Source organism: Perca flavescens, chromosome 16 (genome assembly GCF_004354835.1).
Source record: "Perca flavescens isolate YP-PL-M2 chromosome 16, PFLA_1.0, whole genome shotgun sequence".
Lineage (NCBI taxonomy): Eukaryota > Metazoa > Chordata > Actinopteri > Perciformes > Percidae > Perca > Perca flavescens.
This window is the reverse complement of record NC_041346.1, coordinates 11,044,019-11,064,283: the sequence shown is the minus strand read 5'-3', so window position 1 is coordinate 11,064,283 and position 20,265 is coordinate 11,044,019. Positions and strand designations below refer to the sequence as shown.

Below are 20,265 nucleotides of genomic sequence, written 5' to 3'. Positions count from 1 at the left end.
TCCATGGGTTCATATGCAGGTTAAAGTCAAGGTGCTGGTTCAACATGTCCCCACTAGCCACTGTTGTTCTCTGTGGTGGAGGGGAGATGGGAGCTTTGCCAAACCCAGCAAGTCGGTGCTCTCCAAATTGTCCAGTGTGATCAAAGTCAAACATTGACTCAACAATGTTTTAAATGACTGTTTGGGGCAGTGAGAGTGGTTTGACCTTTAGTATTGTGGACCTTTCGTATGAATATGTACAATACTTTGCATTCAAATGTACTTATTTCACCACATTAATTCCCCATGATTACCTCTTTAAAGCATAGTGAATCATTCAGCTGGGACATAATCATATACAAAGACCTGCCATTCTGCTGTGAAAAGGGCCTCTGTATGTGTAAGGAGTTTATGGAACATGCCATAATATCTCTCTTGTGTGGTTGTTGCTATGCATAGCGTCACCAAGATCATGAATGATGGCAATTAAATTGATGTTGGGAGGACCAGGTAATCATTATGATAAATATCTTTGAAATGAAATTTCATTTTCACTTCCTCACTTTGTATGTATTGCATGGTTAATTTGCTAATCTGAAAAAGACAAGCCCATTTCATCTGAAACTACCAGGGGATTTGTTTGTAATTGTGAATGTGAGTTGGCAGAGGCCAGTTTAGTAGACCAATGGGCATTTTAAGAATGCCCTCAGCTAAAATAGCTTATGTGCATAAAAAGAAAAATATAAGTAAACTCTTTGGTTTGACATGCACATTAATGGAATTCAGCATGAAGTCCCACATCTAAAGAAAAAACAACAGAAAGTAAGAAAAAGATAAATTCTATGAAACTTCGAAACGTCTTGAGAGAATGACTCATCTATATGAAATAATGATATGGATTTGCCTTTGATAACAACTAACTGACTAAATATTTTAATAATAATCACAGTAAGAAGCCCCTTGCTCTTCACATGATACATAGCTCCATCTCTTTTATGTTTTATGTTACTGCTCTCACTTTTTGTGATCGAGAATTCGTGTTTATTGCACTTTCCCTTTCACTCCTGACTCAGTGCACGTGGACTGCTTTGAACCGGTGCCCCATGATGGGATATGTCAAAAAACAGATTTGGAAACAAGGTAATACTTTTTTGTCATAATTAAGCTGGAGTTTCTCCCATAATTCAGTAGAAACAAGTTTTATATGAGGTGCTTTGGAAAAAAAGAAATGAAAATGATCTTCAAGGATGTCTCCCCCCTTTAGTGTATATTAGAGAGACTGTGTGTTTCAGATGCCATATCCCTCCAGGCAGAATTAGAAAAAAATGTTGTCCTTTAGTTCACATACTCTTGTTCTGAAAACAAGGCCCCACTGAATAACCAGCATGCCTGCCCCTTCATTACAAAGTCACGGTAATTCAGAGGCCCTTGCCCCACTTCTCGCAACCAGACTCGTCTCGCTAGCGTCCGAATTTGAGTGTGCCAGTGCGTTCGGCGGGAGGGAAAGGTCCGCTGCTGGGACCTTCAGTCGGTGGTCTGAGGGGGGGTGGAGGAGAGCGAGGCCCTGGCACAGGGGCACCCATGATGGTGGCAGAGGGCACGGCCGGCAGCGCCACTGTCTGTATAGTACCCCTATCGCACGGGCCAAGGTCCTCCAGGCCCTCCAGGCCCTGTGGAGGTCCCTCGTAGCCCATGTTGAGCCGCAGGGGTTGATGGGCCTGGCAGTAGTCTACGATAGGCTGCTCATAGCGGTAGAAGGTCAGCGCACCCAACTGGTGGGGGACCTGTTTAGATTGACAGAGAGCATGGAAATAAAAAGAAAGAAAGAAAATGGGATGGAGAGGATGAAGTCGGGGTAGTGGACAAGAGTGAAGGAAATATAGGAAGGAGAAGAGGAAACAAAAGGGGACAGAGAGAAAAAAACAAAACATTAGCCATACAAATTATCAGTAAACTGTCCTTCAGATCAAAAACAGATTGTTTGAAAAGATATATTTTTGTCGTCAAACACCCACAAGTTCCTGTTTCCTTCTAGAGTGACTGAAATCATTATGTACCAGAGTGTGTTGTGGAGAGCATTTTTTTAAATAAGATTTTTACCCCAATTTCTGCAAAGTTGATCGCTTTTAAACCTGCTATTAATGTCTCATTTAAAAGGAAACATTCAAGCCAGTGACAAAAAAAAAGAAGCTTTTCTGCTTTTTGCTCCAATTCAATGAAGGTGAGACAAATGTCATGTGTAGCTCTCAAAGTTGTCTCACGGTGACAGGCTTTTGAAAAGCTAATATGCAACGTCGTACCAGAAACAATGCCCATTAATAATCCAGAAATACATAACAAATGTTCCCAATAAAAACCTCTTCAGTTTCTTTCAGGACCAATTCTTTTAGAGTGTAGTTCCAGTTGCTATCTTGGTGAATCGACCTTTTCAAATAAAACCTGATTAATGACTGGATTGCTGCTAACAAACAAAAATAACAAGCCCTGGCCATACTGCAGCTCCAACAGCCACAGCTGTTTTCTTTTCAAATTAAGATCACATACTGATGTTTTATTTTCCAATGCAGTTAATTTGTCACACAACATTTCATTGTGCCTGTGTGACTGCAGCACAGTTAGTTTGGCAGTTAACTGCCGGCCCTCTGAATTCATCCTCACATGGTGACCACCTGAGCCTGCAGCTTCCCAAAACCCATGTGCAACAAAGACCCTCCAAAAAATGTTTGGCTGCGAAGCATCCGCGACAACCAATTTTTACAGATGTGAGAAGCATTTCATTCTTCTCTTCCTGCCCATGGCTTGTACTGTAATACTCAATGCGACTGAAATAGAAGATGTGCATTTGAATGTTCAGATACGCAGGTATGTATGGCACACAAACAACGCTGCGCATGTCCACGACCTCTTTTGTGTTTAACCGTTGGTACAAGAGCTGGAGCAAAATAAGCCATGCGCTCTCTCTCCAATGTCACTTGTGTCACAGCCCGGAGCGCTCGTCACATCTGGCTACGAATCTGGTCTTGCGCTCCCTCCCCAAACCTTAACACAGTGCCAAACAAACAGATGAGACTCCTGTGCCATTCCGTCTCTCTGTCCTTAAATCACACACTTATTCACTTTAAAAATGGAGGCCAATTAAGAGATTTCTAACAGGCCGTGTAAACAGCCAGGTAAGATGGCAGCTGACCTGGATGAAACACCGCAGCCTGGCAGAGCGACAGATCATCAGGTATGTACACATAGGCGACAAGAAACACAAAACAACAGAACAGCAGGAGCAACAGATATGACACGAACAAAGGAGAAATGAATAATGTAACCCCTGACTCTTGAGGAGGCGTTGGAAGCAGAGCAAGTGTCACAACTGCACCAATGCACATCCTTGACATTTCATTTTTAACCTTAACCAGTGACTAGATCATGAAGAAAAAAAATAATACTTATTTACAAGAGAAAATCCACTTCCCATGTACAAAAAGACTACTTCTTCTTGTTGGAATCCAGCCATGTAGATAGTTTGGTTTTAAGCACCAAGATTTTGAGATATCTATAAGGTTGGTTGTCACACTTGAAGACCGGAGGAGGCTTTTAAAGTGCACCATTTGTGTATTTATTAACAAAACGACATCAAAACATACTCAAACCAAAATACAACACACACACACACACACACACACACACACACACACACACACACACACAAACACCAACATACTATCAAAATGTCAATTGCTGCAAAAACAGTTTTACCTATTGCTCTAAACTTTAGGATTGCCCAGCCCCTCCCTACAGAAAGGACCTAATGAGGCAAACCTGCATGCACTCTCCTCAATTAAGCTGGTAAGCAGCTGATGTACCCCCCCCCCCCACCTCACAGGCAGAACCATAGCAAAATGAACCCATAAAACCTACTTAACAGACATATGTCAAATAATAAAGTAACAAATAAACTAAGACAATAACCTACAACATTACAGTGAAATTAAAGATTAAGCAGACACAAAACAGAATTTATTTTGTGAACAGGGCCTAGTTGGTACTATCACTCAAAAAGCTGAAGAAGCAACACATCCTACCAGACATAATGGTCCAGTTAACCCGATTAACAGACAGACATGGGTTTGAACCGCTTTCATTACACAAATGGAGCCTAAAAATAATGTTTGGCATCAGAAATTCCAGATGCAGTGATGTCAACATCTTGAAACCACATAAAGCAAAGCTAGCTGCCACGTAGCTACCACAGGTAAGAAAATGCTCTGTTTAATTTGGGGGAACTGAGTGGAAGTGGAATGGAAGGCAAACAGATGCAAACAGGAAACAAGTGATACCCTTATAGATGTTTTGATCCCAAATAAACTCTAAGAGAAGCTCCCAGAGAAACAAAGCAGGAGGAGACGAGTCAACAATGCGGATTTAGTCATGAGTCATCGGTACAAGCAACCCCAAAAAATATGTCGCTAATATCCTTGTACATTTATTAAAGTTATCTTATAAGGGCATTCTGAGTCGAGAAATCCTATTTCAGGGGAACACAAGAGAATTCAGGACAGAATTCTTTAAAAGAGGGCCGACTGTGTCAATGAAATGCAGATATATGCTGGCTGGGAAGGGGGAATAGTGTGCGTTTGTGAGCGTGTGTGTGTGTGTGTGTGTGAGCGAAAGCAGAGATTTCATAGTCAAATGGAAGCAGTGTAACGCAGCTTGGCAGTTCAGAAATTATCCTGAACCACAGGGCTAAGATAAAGCCACTCTGAAAGCATTAACACCAGTTCTGTTTTCAACAAGAAAAATTGTGTTATTTGTAGCCTTGAGCTTTACTGTAACACGCTTCCATGATGCAGTACAGCATTACAAATCAGCAAAGTTGTAGTCATATATTTCTATCAAACAGCTGCTGAGAGCATGTTTGTCTGGTCTGGAGATAATGTAGGAAGCAGGAGTTACATTTCCACCTTTCATTCTTTGCACCTCTCAGAGCCAGCACCTTACTTGTTTTCCGTACCTCCCTCCCTCTTAGAATGGACTTCATTAAGTGCGGTTGGCTCATTACATTATAGGCACTCAGTGGATTACTCCTCTTATTCCACTTTCAGTTTAAACCCTTCACCAACCCTGACGCCGCTACCACCACCACCTGCCCTGCCACCACCTCATCTCCAGTCTACCTCAGGTCTGCACAACTCCCTGCCCAGGTCCAATGAATTAATTAACCAATATTAAGTCCTAACCATTTCAGCGGATTCTATCAAATTTTCAGGGCACAAATCTGGCCTCGTGCAGTCTCATTTCTATTGTTCCACACTTACTGAAGCCCCCGCCTTCAGTAGGTGTGTGTGTGTGTGTGTGTGTGAGTGTGTGTGTGTAAGTAAGTAAACTTTATTTATATAGCACCTTTTACAGACAAGAAGGGTCACAAATTGCTTTACAGAAGGAACAAATAAAAGGAACAACAACAAATAAAATACAATACAAAGCCATATTGCTCACTAAATGCCTGTCTAAAAAAATGTGTCTTTAGGTGTTTCCTAAAAGTTTCAACAGAGTCCAAGGCTCTCAGGGCTAAAGGGAGAGTGTGTGTGTGTGTGTGTGTGTGTGTGTGTGTGTGTGTGTGTCGCATATTTGTACATGAGGAAGGGAGAAGGGACAGAATGAGACAGAGCGAAAACACTACATATACAGTAAGATAAGAGTTTTTATACCAGTTTGACATTGCACGTATATTTGTTTAACATTCAGTGCATAGCTAAAAAAAGACATGCAATGTAAAAAGATGCACACTGTACATATCACACAGCTTGACTTGGCTTGTTGGACAAAGTAATTGATGCAGAACACTCTTTATGTCAGATTCCATGGACAAAAGATGCTATTGATATTCAGCGGCCATCCGTGTAGTTGCAAGGTACATCTATCTCATCACGAATGCTATCAGCCTCTCTTTGTGCCTCTCAGCATTAGGAAATTATGAATTCCTCACACTGAATTGTCTGTTGACGGTGGAGACAGCCAAATATGTAAATGAATATCATCTGGTCAAAGTAACAAAAATACAAGACAGACACTTTAATTTATTTTCCAAATGTTCTAAAAAAAATAAGCGGTCTGGGTGGGAATGAATGATGCTGGGGCTTATTTGCCAGGCTGTGGAGAAGTTTCTGCCGTTTTTTTCCTGTAGTAAAAACATCACAAGGCCAAACCTTCTTATTTCACTTTGTGATCTGTCCATTACTATTCACTTATATACTAACCTAAGCTCTTTTGAGCCTTTGTCCACCAATGACATCCTCTGCCTGCTAGATTAATGTTAAGTGTCTATCATATGAACAAAGGGTGCATCTACATTGTAATATTTCACATGTGAAAATTATGATAAATCATTTCATTTCTGGTCTCTGCTTTCAAGATTTACACTGGAAAACATGGGAACTGTGTCACTTTAGGCCAAATTGCATGCAGCAGCTGGTTTCAGCATAAATTTGAGAGGAGAAAATTGGTAACGTAGTTGGAGAAGTGACGTGTCATGAATCTCACTAGCATTTCATATCATTCTGTTTTCACCACCCTTACACTGGACAGCAATGCATTTGGACGGATTTGAAGTTTCCGGTGATCACAGTCAGGCATGCCTTTGTTTGTTTGGATTTCTTTTTCTATTATTTCTATTTTTATACTTATAAGCTCCGATGAGGCTGGCTCACACACTAAATATGTAGCTTTCAGGCTTATTTAGCACTGAGCGCATCATTTACATATTCCGCTCTGAATGGGCGTCCAACTATGTTGCCACTATGTGGAAAAAATTATCTAACATAGCTTGACAAATTGGTTCATCTTCCACAGGTTGTCATGTTTTCAGGGACTACTTGTTTTAAAAGGTATATTTACCTTCCAATATCCAACATTGCTTAAAGGTCCCATGACATGGTGCTCTTTGTATGCTTTTATATAGACCTTAGTTGTCCCCTAATTTTGGATGTGAAGCCTCTTTCCCGAAATCCAGCCTTGGTGCAGAATTACAGCCAATAGCCAATTAGTATGTGCCATTTCTGTGTCTGTAGCTATTGAGGAGGAGGGGGGGGAGGGGTTGGGGGGTGGGGGGGTGGGAGGGATCCATGATGTCTCATGGGTGGGCCAAATTCTCTGGGCGGGCAAAGCAGAGAAAGGAGAGGTAATTCCAGATCGGCCCATCTGAGCTTTCATTTTCTCAAAGTCAGAGCAGGATACCCTGGGCTCAGTTTACACCTATCACCATTTCTAGCCACTGGGGGACCATAGCACGGTGGCTCAGCACGTTTCTGGGTTCGAATCTAGGTCGTTCCAGGCCTTTCTGTGTGGAGTTTGCATGTTCTCCCCGTGTTTGCGTGGGTTTCCTCTGGGTGCTCAGCTTTCTTACTACCTTAAAGACATGCGTAATAGTACTACAGTTAAAAATTAGGCAACTGGCTAAAACTGGTGCATTTACAGAAATGTTGATTAATGAGCATTGTCCTAATCAAATAAACTTACAACAATAGGCACGCTGGGGGAACGCATATTAATGTTAAAAAACCTCATGGGACCTTTAAAGTCCCATGAAGCATATCTTTGTTGGTAATGGAAAGAGCGGCCGCAAGATCTAGCACATAGCATAGTACAGTGGAAAAGAGTAGCATTCAGTCATGTCACATATGCACCAGGAAGCAGGAAAGCACACACGCATTTGAAACGCAATGTATTTTTAGTTTGTAAGACAGAAGAAGGCACAGGCAGTTATCCTCCTTCTAAGAAGAAGACATGTAAGAACCAAGCTATCGAGAAGGGTTTGGGTGCATTAAACCTTTTTAATTATTTTCGCTCATCTCTGGACACATGTAGGTTACGCCATGTAAAGCTTTCATCCCAAATGTGCAATTTAAAAAGGTCAACAGCAAACGGGTCCAAGTTGAAATTTGGATACAATCTGAGCAGGGAGCAATGCTCAACGTAGCTCTACCTGGAGGTTTGGCATCGCCATGGGACAGCAATTGCTCACACACAAGCGATTATGTTGCCGATCATGTGTATCCTGTGTGAGAGCCTTGGTTGGTGCAGGTGCAACCTACATGCTATGTGGCATACTGCAGCTCTTACCTGTCAGAATAGATATAGATATTTGCATTAAGAAAAAAAGTCTCTCTCAACTCCCCATGCTGCATTGCTGGATTCATTTTATGTTTTTTTGGATGTCTGCCACAGGTACCTGAGCTTGAACTGACAATGACTGGCACCCTGCCTTATCCTGGATCTTTATCTCCTATGCCTGAGCCATTTTGTCCCCAAAGCTTTAAAAACAAAATTCCCAAGGAGAATAGGCCATCTTTTGAAACTTAAACTGACTTTTATCTGAGGGATTTTTACTGCTCTTCTTTCCTTTTAGTGACACCTCTGTGTGCACCATAGTGCACAAACACTTAGCCTGCCTAATAGCCAGAGAATATATATATATATATATATTAGGGCTGGGCGATATGGACCAAAAGTCATATCCCGATATATTTTGGCTGAATATCGATATACGATATATATCCCGATATTTTTTTCCGCGAAGTGAGAGCAAATGTTCAGTCAAAGCCAAAATCAAATATGACATGTCACAAGTAGTTTCATAGAGACAGTTGCAAAATCAAATAAATAATAAACCGGTTTCTTCACCTGGTTCATGATTAAATGCTCAGCTGTTCAAATAACAATAAAATGTAAACCTAAATACTGTATAACAGGAGTACCTTTTTTGAAATCAAAGCTCCATATTTGTGATTCGTTCCAAAGGTCAATTAAGCTTTTGATATTAATATAATCTACTTTGTTCAAAATGTAATGCCTCATGCCTGTAAGCCTAGGTTTATAGTCCCATTCTTCCACTTGATACTGCTTCCACTTAAGTAAACTAAAAGATGAACTATCGACTGCAAAACAAAGAAACTAATTAATGTGTTAATACAAAGAATATTTATTATGATCGGTTCACAGATCTGAGTCCAAACGGAAACTTCACCCTTCTGAACTAAGAGTTTCTGCTTCAAGGTGAAGTTTAAAACAGACTGAAATGTCCAGGCTCATTCCTCCACTATTTATTTCTGTATGTATTTATGCGTTGCATGTCATTTTAACGGGCACTGAGCTCCAGATCCTGCAGCTGCAGACGGTCTCTGTTGCCCCGCTGTAGCTTCTCTCCGTCCGCCTGCCGCCGGCAAACTTAGTGGAACTTTCCGCCGATATCGACATACAGGTCGTCCTGGACTGCGTGTAAGATCCTACCGATCACCACTCTGTCTTTGGCTGGTCCGATTTGGATCAGCGGGGACCCAGCGCAGCAGCGAGGCAAAGCTGTGTTTTTCCCGGGAAGAGACGCTGCGGCCGGCCACGGAGCTCTCCGCCTCCCGCTGCCGCCGGAGCTCAGGTTGCTGGTCGGGCGGCATACATAATCATAAAACACATTGTCACCTGTTAAATGTTATTCATTGCTGTTTGTTCTTTTCATTTCCTCTATCAAACATAATTAAGCAGTACAAAAGTCCGGCATCTTTAGCGTTGATCTGAATGCTTCGCACCCCTGTTCCAAGATGGCGGCGGTTTTGACGTATGTTTAGAACCTCAAGGCGACATCTGTGTATATATCTATGGGAGCAAGGATCACATTTGAACTATATCGATATATGCGATATGGTCTAATTCCATATCTCATTTAAAAATATATCGATATATTTTTAATATCGATATATCGCCCAGCCCTAATATATATATATATATATATATATATATATATATATATATATATATATATATATATATAAAAAAACTGATCAGAGAATTGCAAAACATTTCCTGCCTCCATCTGTGGATGTTTATATGTTACTTGCCCACAGCAGCTTTAATTTTTTTTCATAGAGCCAAATCCCATAAATTCCTTTATGGATTTTCATTTTACAGTATGCCAGTGCCCTTCCAAAGTTGTGTTTCTTTTTGCCTTCACGCTTTTATGAGCAGCTAAGGAGACAGTAACTGTGCCACAGGCAGACAATGCTAATGTCTCCCTGGGCTTTAGGAGCATTATGGTTCAAAAGTATGCCGCTCTCCCAGCCGAACACTTTGATCCTCTCAAGTCACCATATTATGGCACACAGAAGCATAATGTTGTGAAGAGGAGGTGCAGCAGACTCCCACTAAAATGTTGCTTTTCTTATATTCTCATTAACATATTGTATGCCTGTAAACCCGTGAATTAAGTTGGGAATTATTACTTATTAAATAATTTTGAGTTCTCTTTTATCAGCCTCTGTGGATGTCACACAGTATTCCCCAAAAATATTACAGATATTATTTTTTCATACATAAGTTATTGACTGCTATTGTTCTGTAACATTGCTTTCCGCATTTATATGTTTGTCTATTATTAAATATAAAAACAATTTGTAGGCTTGCTATTCATGTTTGGGAATTATTGAAACGAACCATGACCGAGTTACTGGGAATAACTGTAATTACTCTGGTCTTTGTCTAGTTCTCAACCCCCTATTGTCCTCTTTCCTTTAGAAGTTTAGAGATCTATTACTCATTTTGGTCCATCTATATTTAAAGCAGGCTGTGATGCATATTTGATGTAAAGATCCAGTGTTTATGTTCTGGAAACTGTTTCAGTAGCACCATTTTCCACAGTGCTGTGTGGCTGTACAAAGTACTTACTGCCACTGACGATAAATCTCAGCTCCCAGAGAGCTTTTGTGTTTTTCATACTTTTGCCACCCACTACAAAGTTATTCCCTTGCCATTATTATCTTGTCTTCACTTTTACTAGAATATCATCACAATTGGTAATAATACATTTCACATATAATAACTGTGAATTGAATGTGTTATCATAAAATGGTACACATTATCTACATTATGAAGATTGTTTAAATGGGTCCATACAGGTACCATGTTTTCTACTACTCTTAAGTCATCACATTGGCAGATAGATTTGTCGATTAGTTGTCAACTATTACATTAAGCGGCAACTATTATGATGATGGATTAATCAGTTGGTTTTTTTTGTTGTTTTTATAATTTTTTGGGCATTTTAGGCCTTTATTTTTATAGGACAGCTGAGACCTGAAAGGGGAGAGAGAGAGCGAGAGAGAGCGAGAGAGAGAGAGAGAGAGAGAGAGAGAAGATAAGATATATGAACCGTTGTATGAGGTGGATGTGGTAGTAGTAGTAGTAGTAGTAGTAGTAGTAGAGAAAGTAAATCACTTTGCAAATAGGACATAATCAAGAATACAGCCAACAGGTAAAAAAAAAAAAAAAAAAAAAAAAAAAAATCAGTTCACAATTACGATACAAAATATTACTGTAGGTACAAAACTGAATAAATGAAAACAGAATGTGAAAAAAAAGACAATAAAGAATATAAAATTGTTAAGTACCAGCGTCAGAAGGCTACATTCTGATGACCGATGACAAAATGACCAAACATGGTCAAAATGAGCAACATTAACAGGTCCACAGGGGGTAATGCAAAAAGTGTCTGGCTCATTAATGGTTCACAAATTTCACCACATGAACGTGTGAAATCATAAACCCACAAATTAACTCTAAAGACCCTCCATTAATTGAAAGAGCTAAACCGTAATCACGTGTGCTCTAAATACTGTGACTCTGTGTGTGCGTGCGTGCCTGTGAGAGTGTTGTTTTCCAAATGTATGCTGCTCTAGCATGCGGGGGTAGTCAGCACAGATGTTGCTAGGTGGACATCAATGACACGGAGCCTACGAGTCAGCCTTTCAGCAGAGCGGTGTGCATGGACGTGTTTGAGGGGGTGTGAAGCTAAACACCATCAGTTTGTTTTCAGACAGCTCATTCCGAGAGGAAGACTTCCCAGCTGCATGTTTAAGTGTGAATATGTGTTACTGTTACTGTGCTGCTGTTGCGGGCAGTGGCTGGAATTGATTCACTCATTCCTCCTTTTCCACGTGCTCATACAACCACACAAACAGGCCTGTAGAATGGAACAGAGGAATCACCGTGGTTCTTTGGGGACTCAATATCGCCCACGTTTAAGCAATCAAATCCGATCAAATCTTTCCTGAAATTATACTCTGCCCACGGATTCCATATAAACCAGAAATATATCTCATCACAGACACTAAAGATCAGAGCTGGGCAATATATATCGATATTATATCGATATTGTGATATGAGACTAGATATCGTCTTAGATTTTGGATATCGTAACATGGGATACGTGTTGTCTTTTCCTGGTTTTTAGGAGCTGCATCACATTAAAGTGATGTCATTTTCTGTTGTAACTGTTCTGTTATTTGCCTTTACCCACTTTGTCATTATATCCACATTACTGATGATTATTTGTCAAAAATCAAACTGTGTAAATATTTTGTGAAAGCACCAATAGTTGCGGTATCAATATTGAAGTATTTGGTCAAAAATATTGTGATATTTGATTTTCTCCATATCGCCCTACTGAAGATGCACTAACGGCTGCTTTACTATGTCTTTAAGACTAACTTCCATTGACTGCGATTAAAAAGGCCTCCAAGGACTGTACTAGTCGTAGAGCCATAAAGGGTCAGTTAACTTCAGAGGCAGAATGTAAAACCTTGACATTTCCTCGTACAACTGTGTGTGAAAATGAGCCCACATGTCCACATTTTAAACTAATTGATTCTCTAAACAAGCCGTTAGCCTCCCACTAATTCCTTAATGACTGGAGGTCCCTTTATGTGCAGTGACTCTTGATTACAGGTCTCTGACACAACACACACACACACACACACACACACACACACACACACAAATAAATACATAAAAAGCTCCACTCAGGAAGCTGGTTTAAAAGGTAGGAGAAGTGAGAGAAAAAACTGGGGAAAGACAGAAAAGTGCAGTGCAGGATCGAGGCCCCCTTCATGCACCAATGGGTGCCCGCCGTCAGCTCATCACAACCTCCTCCCACTCTACGGTGCATACAGTAAAGGAGCTTCCGCAGACCACAGCAAATGGGCCGTGAAATGTTACTCAATGCTCAACACGTTCCTCAGCCCCGGTTTGCTCACACACGCACACGCACGCACACACACGCACACACACACACACACACACACACACACAACTAATGAAGGTGGGGGCTGAAAAAGTGTGGAACAATGGAAATGAGACCGAAAGCTTGCAATGTACAGTATTCGCTCACTGCTGTTACAGTTTGTTTCAGAGCCTCATGTCCGCTCACTGCTGTCAGTACAGATTAGTGCTGCAACTAGTGATTATTATAATCAAATCATTGTTTTACTTTAAAAACATGTCAGAAAACACCAAACTTACAGCACAAGGTTCTCAAATATATTCAATGTATAATTATATAAACCAGCAGCACGTTTGGCTTTTTTAATCACCAAAAGGTGACCAATTGATTATCATAATTGTAGATTAATCTTCTGTCTACCAACTAATTGACTGAAAGAGTACTCACTGCAATCAGCTTAATGATCAGCAGCGGGTGCAATACATTCTGTATTTTGTTGTCCTGGGTGTTATCCCCTGCAGGCACTACTTATAAAAAGTCCTTCACTATCTCACGTTTTCAGAGTAAAAATATATATAAAATTTAATCTATTTGATTCAACCTCACACTGCGGGAACCAAACCTACGCCTTTGGATTTAGCAATTGCACATAGCTCTCTTTTTTCCTTTCATTTTTTGATTAGTTGCCATCACTGACATTAAATATGGATGTTGCAATATAAGTTAACCCTATAGCAGGCACCACGTGCAGCTAAAACAATCTACAGCCTTTTATTTTCATGTTAACTATATACATGCAAATGAAAGTTAAGGCCCGCTGATGTTATCGCACGGTTTAACAAAACAAATGTCAATTGGATCCAACTCCACTTATACAGTAAATCTCCTGCACCCATTGCCGAGTGCCCAAACGCATATTAAGAAGGCAGAATGACAGGTTGTGTCAAAGGAGAACAATTTATGGTTTAATTTTTGCTCTCCCATTTCTTTGCATTATGTGCTGCTTCCAGTCGCAGCGGCACTGGCAGTGTGTCTGAGTAATGAGCATGACCCAACTTAAACGCTGTGTGGCCAACTTGGCTTTACACTGGGAGCGTCAGTCGCACTTTAATCAGGGATATTGGGGAGGAGTGTGCCTGGGAAGGCAGGCCAGGGCTTTTAAAGACCTGACTAATAAGACACGTCAAAGGGAGCTGGGCAACAGCCAGAACTGATATGCAGACCTTCTCCCTATCTGCTTCCCATCCGGACTCACCCCGCGCTGTCTCAACAGCATTCGGACACAGATGGCCTTTTAAAAAAGCTAGATATTTACTGATGCAAACAAACATCTCAACGCAGCATGTGCCCTTCACGGTTCGTCAATTCCTACCTCTCTCTCTTGGCTCTCCGCAGATTTACCCTTGTGTGGCTGTTTTAAAAGTTGAGACATGTTGAGTCAGGATTATTAATTTTTTTTCCCAAACTTTAAAAAAAAAATAGTTCACCACAGCTTCAGCTCTTTAAATCAACACATTCTGCTTCTGAATTAAATGTGTGAAACGCCTGTTTGTTTTAATTATTGCTTGGAAAAAGGCTACTTCTCACCCACTCATCATCTCTGGCAGTAGTGAGACGGCACAGAGCGGTAAGGCAGCAACATTGATTGAGTGGTAGGTAGCTTATTTGATGGGAAAGGAAGATGGAAAGCAAAGGATGCATGCATATTTCTGACTGTTCTGTTATTCTATATGTACATATAATAATCCACAAAACAACACGGCATTAAAGCACTTATACACTTATTTGATTAAAGATTGCTGATGCTATACAGTGGTGTAAGGCATATTATCTTATCAGGCTTCTGATTAGAACATCAGATACAGAAGCTATTATACCGATTGTTCCAGAGAAGGGATGTCATTTATTTGTAATGACAACTGACTAGAGTTCTGTATTTGGAAAGAGTTTATTTCCATCTTTATGTCAGAAAAGGTAACATTATCCTTCACTGTGACTGGGTAGTATCAAAATTCCTGGCTAGTACAATAAAAAGGTTTTTGTCTGTCACTTTTTGAATCTAATGCCATGAAACACTGAGAATGATTTTCCTGGTCCATATATTTACAAATCACTCATATCATATATCTGATTTACAAAACTCAGATTTATATCCTTATATACATGAAAGTATATCCGATGATCCTAAAAAGAAACGCATTACAATTGCAGATTACATTTGCTGTGTTTTTACCAATTCCTTTTACTTTACTACATGCACAAACATGCATGGAAATTCATTTAAGGCAGCCACTAATTTAAATTAAAGCGATAACAACAACTTACTTGGCATTAATCATGACAGATTGTGGTGTGTTGAATTAATGAGGAGGCGTATGTTTTCATCTGAAAAGGTAATTAGCCATAGGGTTTAAGTAATCGCGGGAAAATCCAGGTCGCTACAAGCTGTACCTGAGGGGACAGTTTTGCATACACCCATGGCAGAGCGAATCCCTCAAGAGAGAACCTTTTCACTGAGAAACCTTGACCAGACAGTTCCTTTGAGGCTAGAACATATCTAGTCTGAATTTCAATGAGAGGTTATGCAAATGGAACTAAACTCCACGGCGCTAATCTGGAATTCAGAGAATTTGTGGAAAATAACCTCTTTGATCACCTTACCATTGTTTGACAAGAAGTGCAGCCTGGAACCCGTTTCATCTCTTTCCATTTACTTTGATACAATAAATGGAATTTCCAAGCTAAGAGTACGCATTTGTCTGTTTCTTAGGACATATCAATTAGTTTTTTAATTTACTGCATTACACAAAAACCTAAACAATGTTATTAGAATTGCATACTCTTTGTATCCCATCAATCATTTACCAAAACACTTTACATCTTCCCTGTGTCATGCCCTTCAGCTTTGATCTCCAACAGAGTAGTCGGTCTTACTGTATAGTGTTGCCATCTTGTTTGTGGCTGTATATTGTTCATTCTCATTCTGTATTTCTATAACCGTGCACATTTCTACGTTGAAGTCACTGGTTGTATAATTTAAATTTTGTCTCTGTGATTCTAGAACTACGATTTCTGCCGACTCTCTACATGTTGGATATGCTGCATGTATGAAGGGATCCCTATTGTGCTGGTATTCTTAAAGTTTAATGTGTGGAGTTTTTTTCCTTTGATTGAATCAAGGGTCTGACGGTACATGGTGTCAGATGCTCAAGATTTTAAAGCCCTTGGGGAAAAACTTATATTAGCAAACGGGATTGTTTCACGAAGTGCTTTTATGCAGGGTTTTAGTGTTTTTGGTCAGTCTATTTGCTCTATGATTAATGTAATTCAAGTTAGACAGTTTCACAAAATTAAGAGTTAATTGAATTCTGCATTTCAATTAAGTAACATGTCTGAAATATCCATCGGTGAGTACACTGTCAGTCATTTTCCTTTAACCAAGGAAACTATCCTGAGCCTGACAACCCGGCCTGGTATCACCAAATGGCGTGTGAATAACACACCAATTGCTTAAGTTATTTTGCGTGTTATCACTGCTATTTCTTGCTTCTTACGTGTAATTTCACACCATTTAGTGTCTACTGACTTATATTGTGATGTAGTATAAAGAAAAAGAAAGATGCGTAGGGAGGAGCACAGGGTGGATAGATGGGTCAAACAAACACAGGACTTTGACCCAGGAGACCTCTGTCCATGCCCGGTGATACCAAAAGCTAGTGTGACTTGTTTACATTGACTACTTAACTAACTTTCACAAGTTAATTTATGTAACAAACACTTATTTTAACCCAAACCATGACCTTTCTTAAACCTAACAAGTAGTTATGTTTGAATTCACAATGTTAACGTGTTTAAAACATGTCCATATGTGACGAGTTGGGAATGAGAACAGATTGTTAAATTACACACAAAAATCTTAAAATACGTAGACATAAAACGCCAAACGTCCTAAAAAGTGGCGTGGTATTTATGCGCCTTCCCATGAGATCCCTTTGGACTGACGGGTTAGCAGAAGTTCTAAGCCCTTTTTGTTTTTTTACCCCCTTTGCTGAACTCGTACACAAAAATGTCCCTGTAATCAATGAAGTCTTCCAGAAGGCAAACCTTTTCTTCTAGAGTGAATTGAATTGAGCAGTTTGACAATGTTTTTTTTTTTAATTCTCAATATATCCGACATCATAGCGTCAGGATTGAAGACTGGAGAGGAGGCTTTCAAAGTGCACAATTTGTGTATTTATTAACAAAAACGACACCAAAACATACTCAAACCAAAATACAAAAAAAAATATTCACTTTAGGGCAAAATACCCTCAAACAAACAAAAACAGCAACCTCTCTGCAAGCTGCCCATTCCTTCCCTGTTGCTCCCCTTCTCCTCAAACCCTTTTAACCCAGGCTCACCCAATTGGCACCTACCACCTGTACCGGTGGTTAGAGTGTGAGCCAAACTGAAGAAAAAGAAGACACTGGAATGTAGAAAATATCCATACCATGTAGATAAATGGGATTTCTGACATTGCCCAACCCCTCCCTACAGAAAGGACCTAATGAGGCAAACCTGCATGCACTCTCCTCAATTAAGCTCCTCATCAGCTGATGCCTCACAGGCAGAACCATAGCAAAACACTATGAACCCATAAAACCTACTGAACAGGCATATGCCAAATAATAAAGTAACAAATAAACTAAGACAATAACCTACAACATTACACGGAAATTAAAGATTAAGCAGACACAAAACAGAATTAATTTTAATTTTGGGAACAGGGCCTCATGAAAACAGAGAAAGGAAGCCTTTTCACACATAGCAAATGAGTCCTACTTAAGATAGTCAATAATTATACAGCTTTTGAAACAGATACATTGAGATGTCTATCTGCATGTAAGCCATAGTCAAAGTCTTATCTTTGTGAAACCGGCACCAGGGGCCTTAACCTATGTATCAGCATGTTGTGCTATGCCATTTAATAATAGGCTACTATAAGTTAAGGAAAACCAAGTTTTTGGTTAAGACTTCACACTGATGAGAACAAAACACAATACGTTTCATGTGTTAGTTTACAACGTTGCTCTTCTTGTAACACACACAAAAAACAAAGCAAAACATGTCACTGTAAGCAGAGACAAGCAAACACTGAAACCTTGTGAGGTGCCCGTTTGGCAAATGGTAATTAAAACAGCCTGAATCCTCAAATCCCTGATAAATATTTCATCAGGTGGCTCTTGGTGATTGCTTTTGTGATGGCGCAACAGTATTCAAATTGCTTTTAGTTAAATTATGACAGCACCCCGATCTGCTCACGATCCTCCTACCCATTCTCATCACAGATGGCACCATCCACGAACTCAGTCACATACATATAGACAATGAGGAAATTCACTTGTCATGCTCTTACACAGATACACTTACAGAAAGCTACTGGCTACTGTTACAAAATCAAAAAATTCTACTTTTGTATCATACATCCGCAAGATAAATTAATTAATACTGAAACACAATTGTGTAACATTGTAACAAGTGCCACACAATGCAATAAAGAACATTAGACTAAAAACCAGCAGAATTAGAAGAACATTTTTCATGCAAATAAATGCAAAAATGCATATGGAAGGACTGAAGTTAACAGTGAATAGCACTAACTTTGCCAATGCACACCACATTTATGTGATTACCTGCCTTTCACCCAATGCATGCTGGGAAAAGTTCCTATAACTCCATGACTATAAGAATGAGCGTGTATGAAAAATTAATTGGATAGATGGATGTCACACCAATGTGCAATATGAACAGTGTCAATGAAATAAAAAATATTGCTCCTCCTTTGTCAGTCAATTAAAGATCCACTATTGAAACTCCGTTTGAGTGATTGCCCTCTTAGTCCTGCATCACTTTTTAATATTACACTTACACTCTCAGTTCCAAACCATAAAATTACTCAGTTACAAGATGAAGTTACACAACTAGAATAGGGTGGTCCACAGAGTTTTTTTTGTTGTTGTTATCAACGGATCATATACCTCATGTCATGTGCCACCTTGTCTTTCCATTTTTCCCTGCAAATGTGTTGATGGTTGAAAAATATGATGAATATAATGTACATTAATTAACTTATTAAATATAATGTACACAGTATGCAATTTTTCACTTTTAACAAGGGGGTTGGACCCATTTTGTTTTGCAAAAAAAAAATACAGAACCAAAACATTCAGATTTTTATTTATTTTTTAATACTACCCCCTCTAGGTGAAAGTGACAGAAGGGCAGGACTCAGAAGAAAAAGTTGCAATTACAATTCTGTCTGCTACTTCAGCCCCACGGACAGCGCCATGGATTTATCAATACAAAGCAGTTAGGCTATTGATATTTCAGAGCCATGGATTATAACTTGGACAAACCTCAGTTTCAATGAGTCAGGCAGACTAGACTTACACATTCAACTAAACAACCCCTCTGCCCTTGCACTCTCTCTGCTACTAGGGGATGGAGAGGGGGGGGGATGGCAGGTTAACAAGGGGCATGCATTTTGGTCATTTTGCTAACAAGGGGGATGCCCCCCAATCCCCTCAAAATTGCCTACTGAATGTACAAGAACAAACAGCTGCTGATGAAGGATCCTTTGCAGTTTCAGTGTTCTGTTCAAGCTAAATCGGGCTCCCTGTAGCTGCCTCACAGTGCAGCCTTCCAAGGAAGAGAACTGCCTTACTGTGAAGCAGCTGCAGGGCATGCTGAATTACAGACACTGGACACTTAACATAACTTAATATGAAGGGTATGAAGTCTGTCTCAATCCATAGTTTTTGATGCCATTTAATTACATTTTAAATGATATGTTGTTTAAAGGTTTAATGTAAAGGGGTTATGTCCAGAGTTGCAGCTCATCATGGGAGGTGAACCTCAAACACCCAAAACAAATAATAAAGGCAAAACACTTTCCTCACACTTAAGTTACTCAAAGTTTCAAGTTGACAACATTGCAGGTAATTAATCTGGAGGTAAATTGTTGTCATGTCATGATTTAATTTTCTCAGCTCAAAAAGAAATGTCAAGACAAGCCTGACAGACCTGTCCTCCAACCGACTAATGAGCTGGCAGACTGCATACACATTGTTAAGAAACCTCCGATAGTGACAAAGTCAACACTTTGGTGGGTGTCATGTCTTAAAATAAATAGTTGAGCTGTAGCTTGCAGGAATTTTGCCACAATGCTCCAGGCCAAGTCAGGTGTCAGCCCAAACTAGTACTCCAGAGT

At 39.9% G+C, this 20,265-nt stretch overlaps 1 protein-coding gene across 1 annotated transcript in view; it reads right to left on the bottom strand.

Moving 5' to 3' along the window:
- Positions 1–1,439: 1,439 nt before the first annotated feature.
- Positions 1,440–20,265, bottom strand: part of LOC114571306 (leucine-rich repeat transmembrane neuronal protein 4) — a 107,561-nt gene continuing 88,735 nt past the window's right edge. Inside the window, exon 3 of the mRNA XM_028602194.1 lies at positions 1,440–1,763. Coding sequence (XP_028457995.1) covers positions 1,440–1,763 — 324 coding nt within the window. The remainder of the gene's footprint in view (positions 1,764–20,265) is intronic.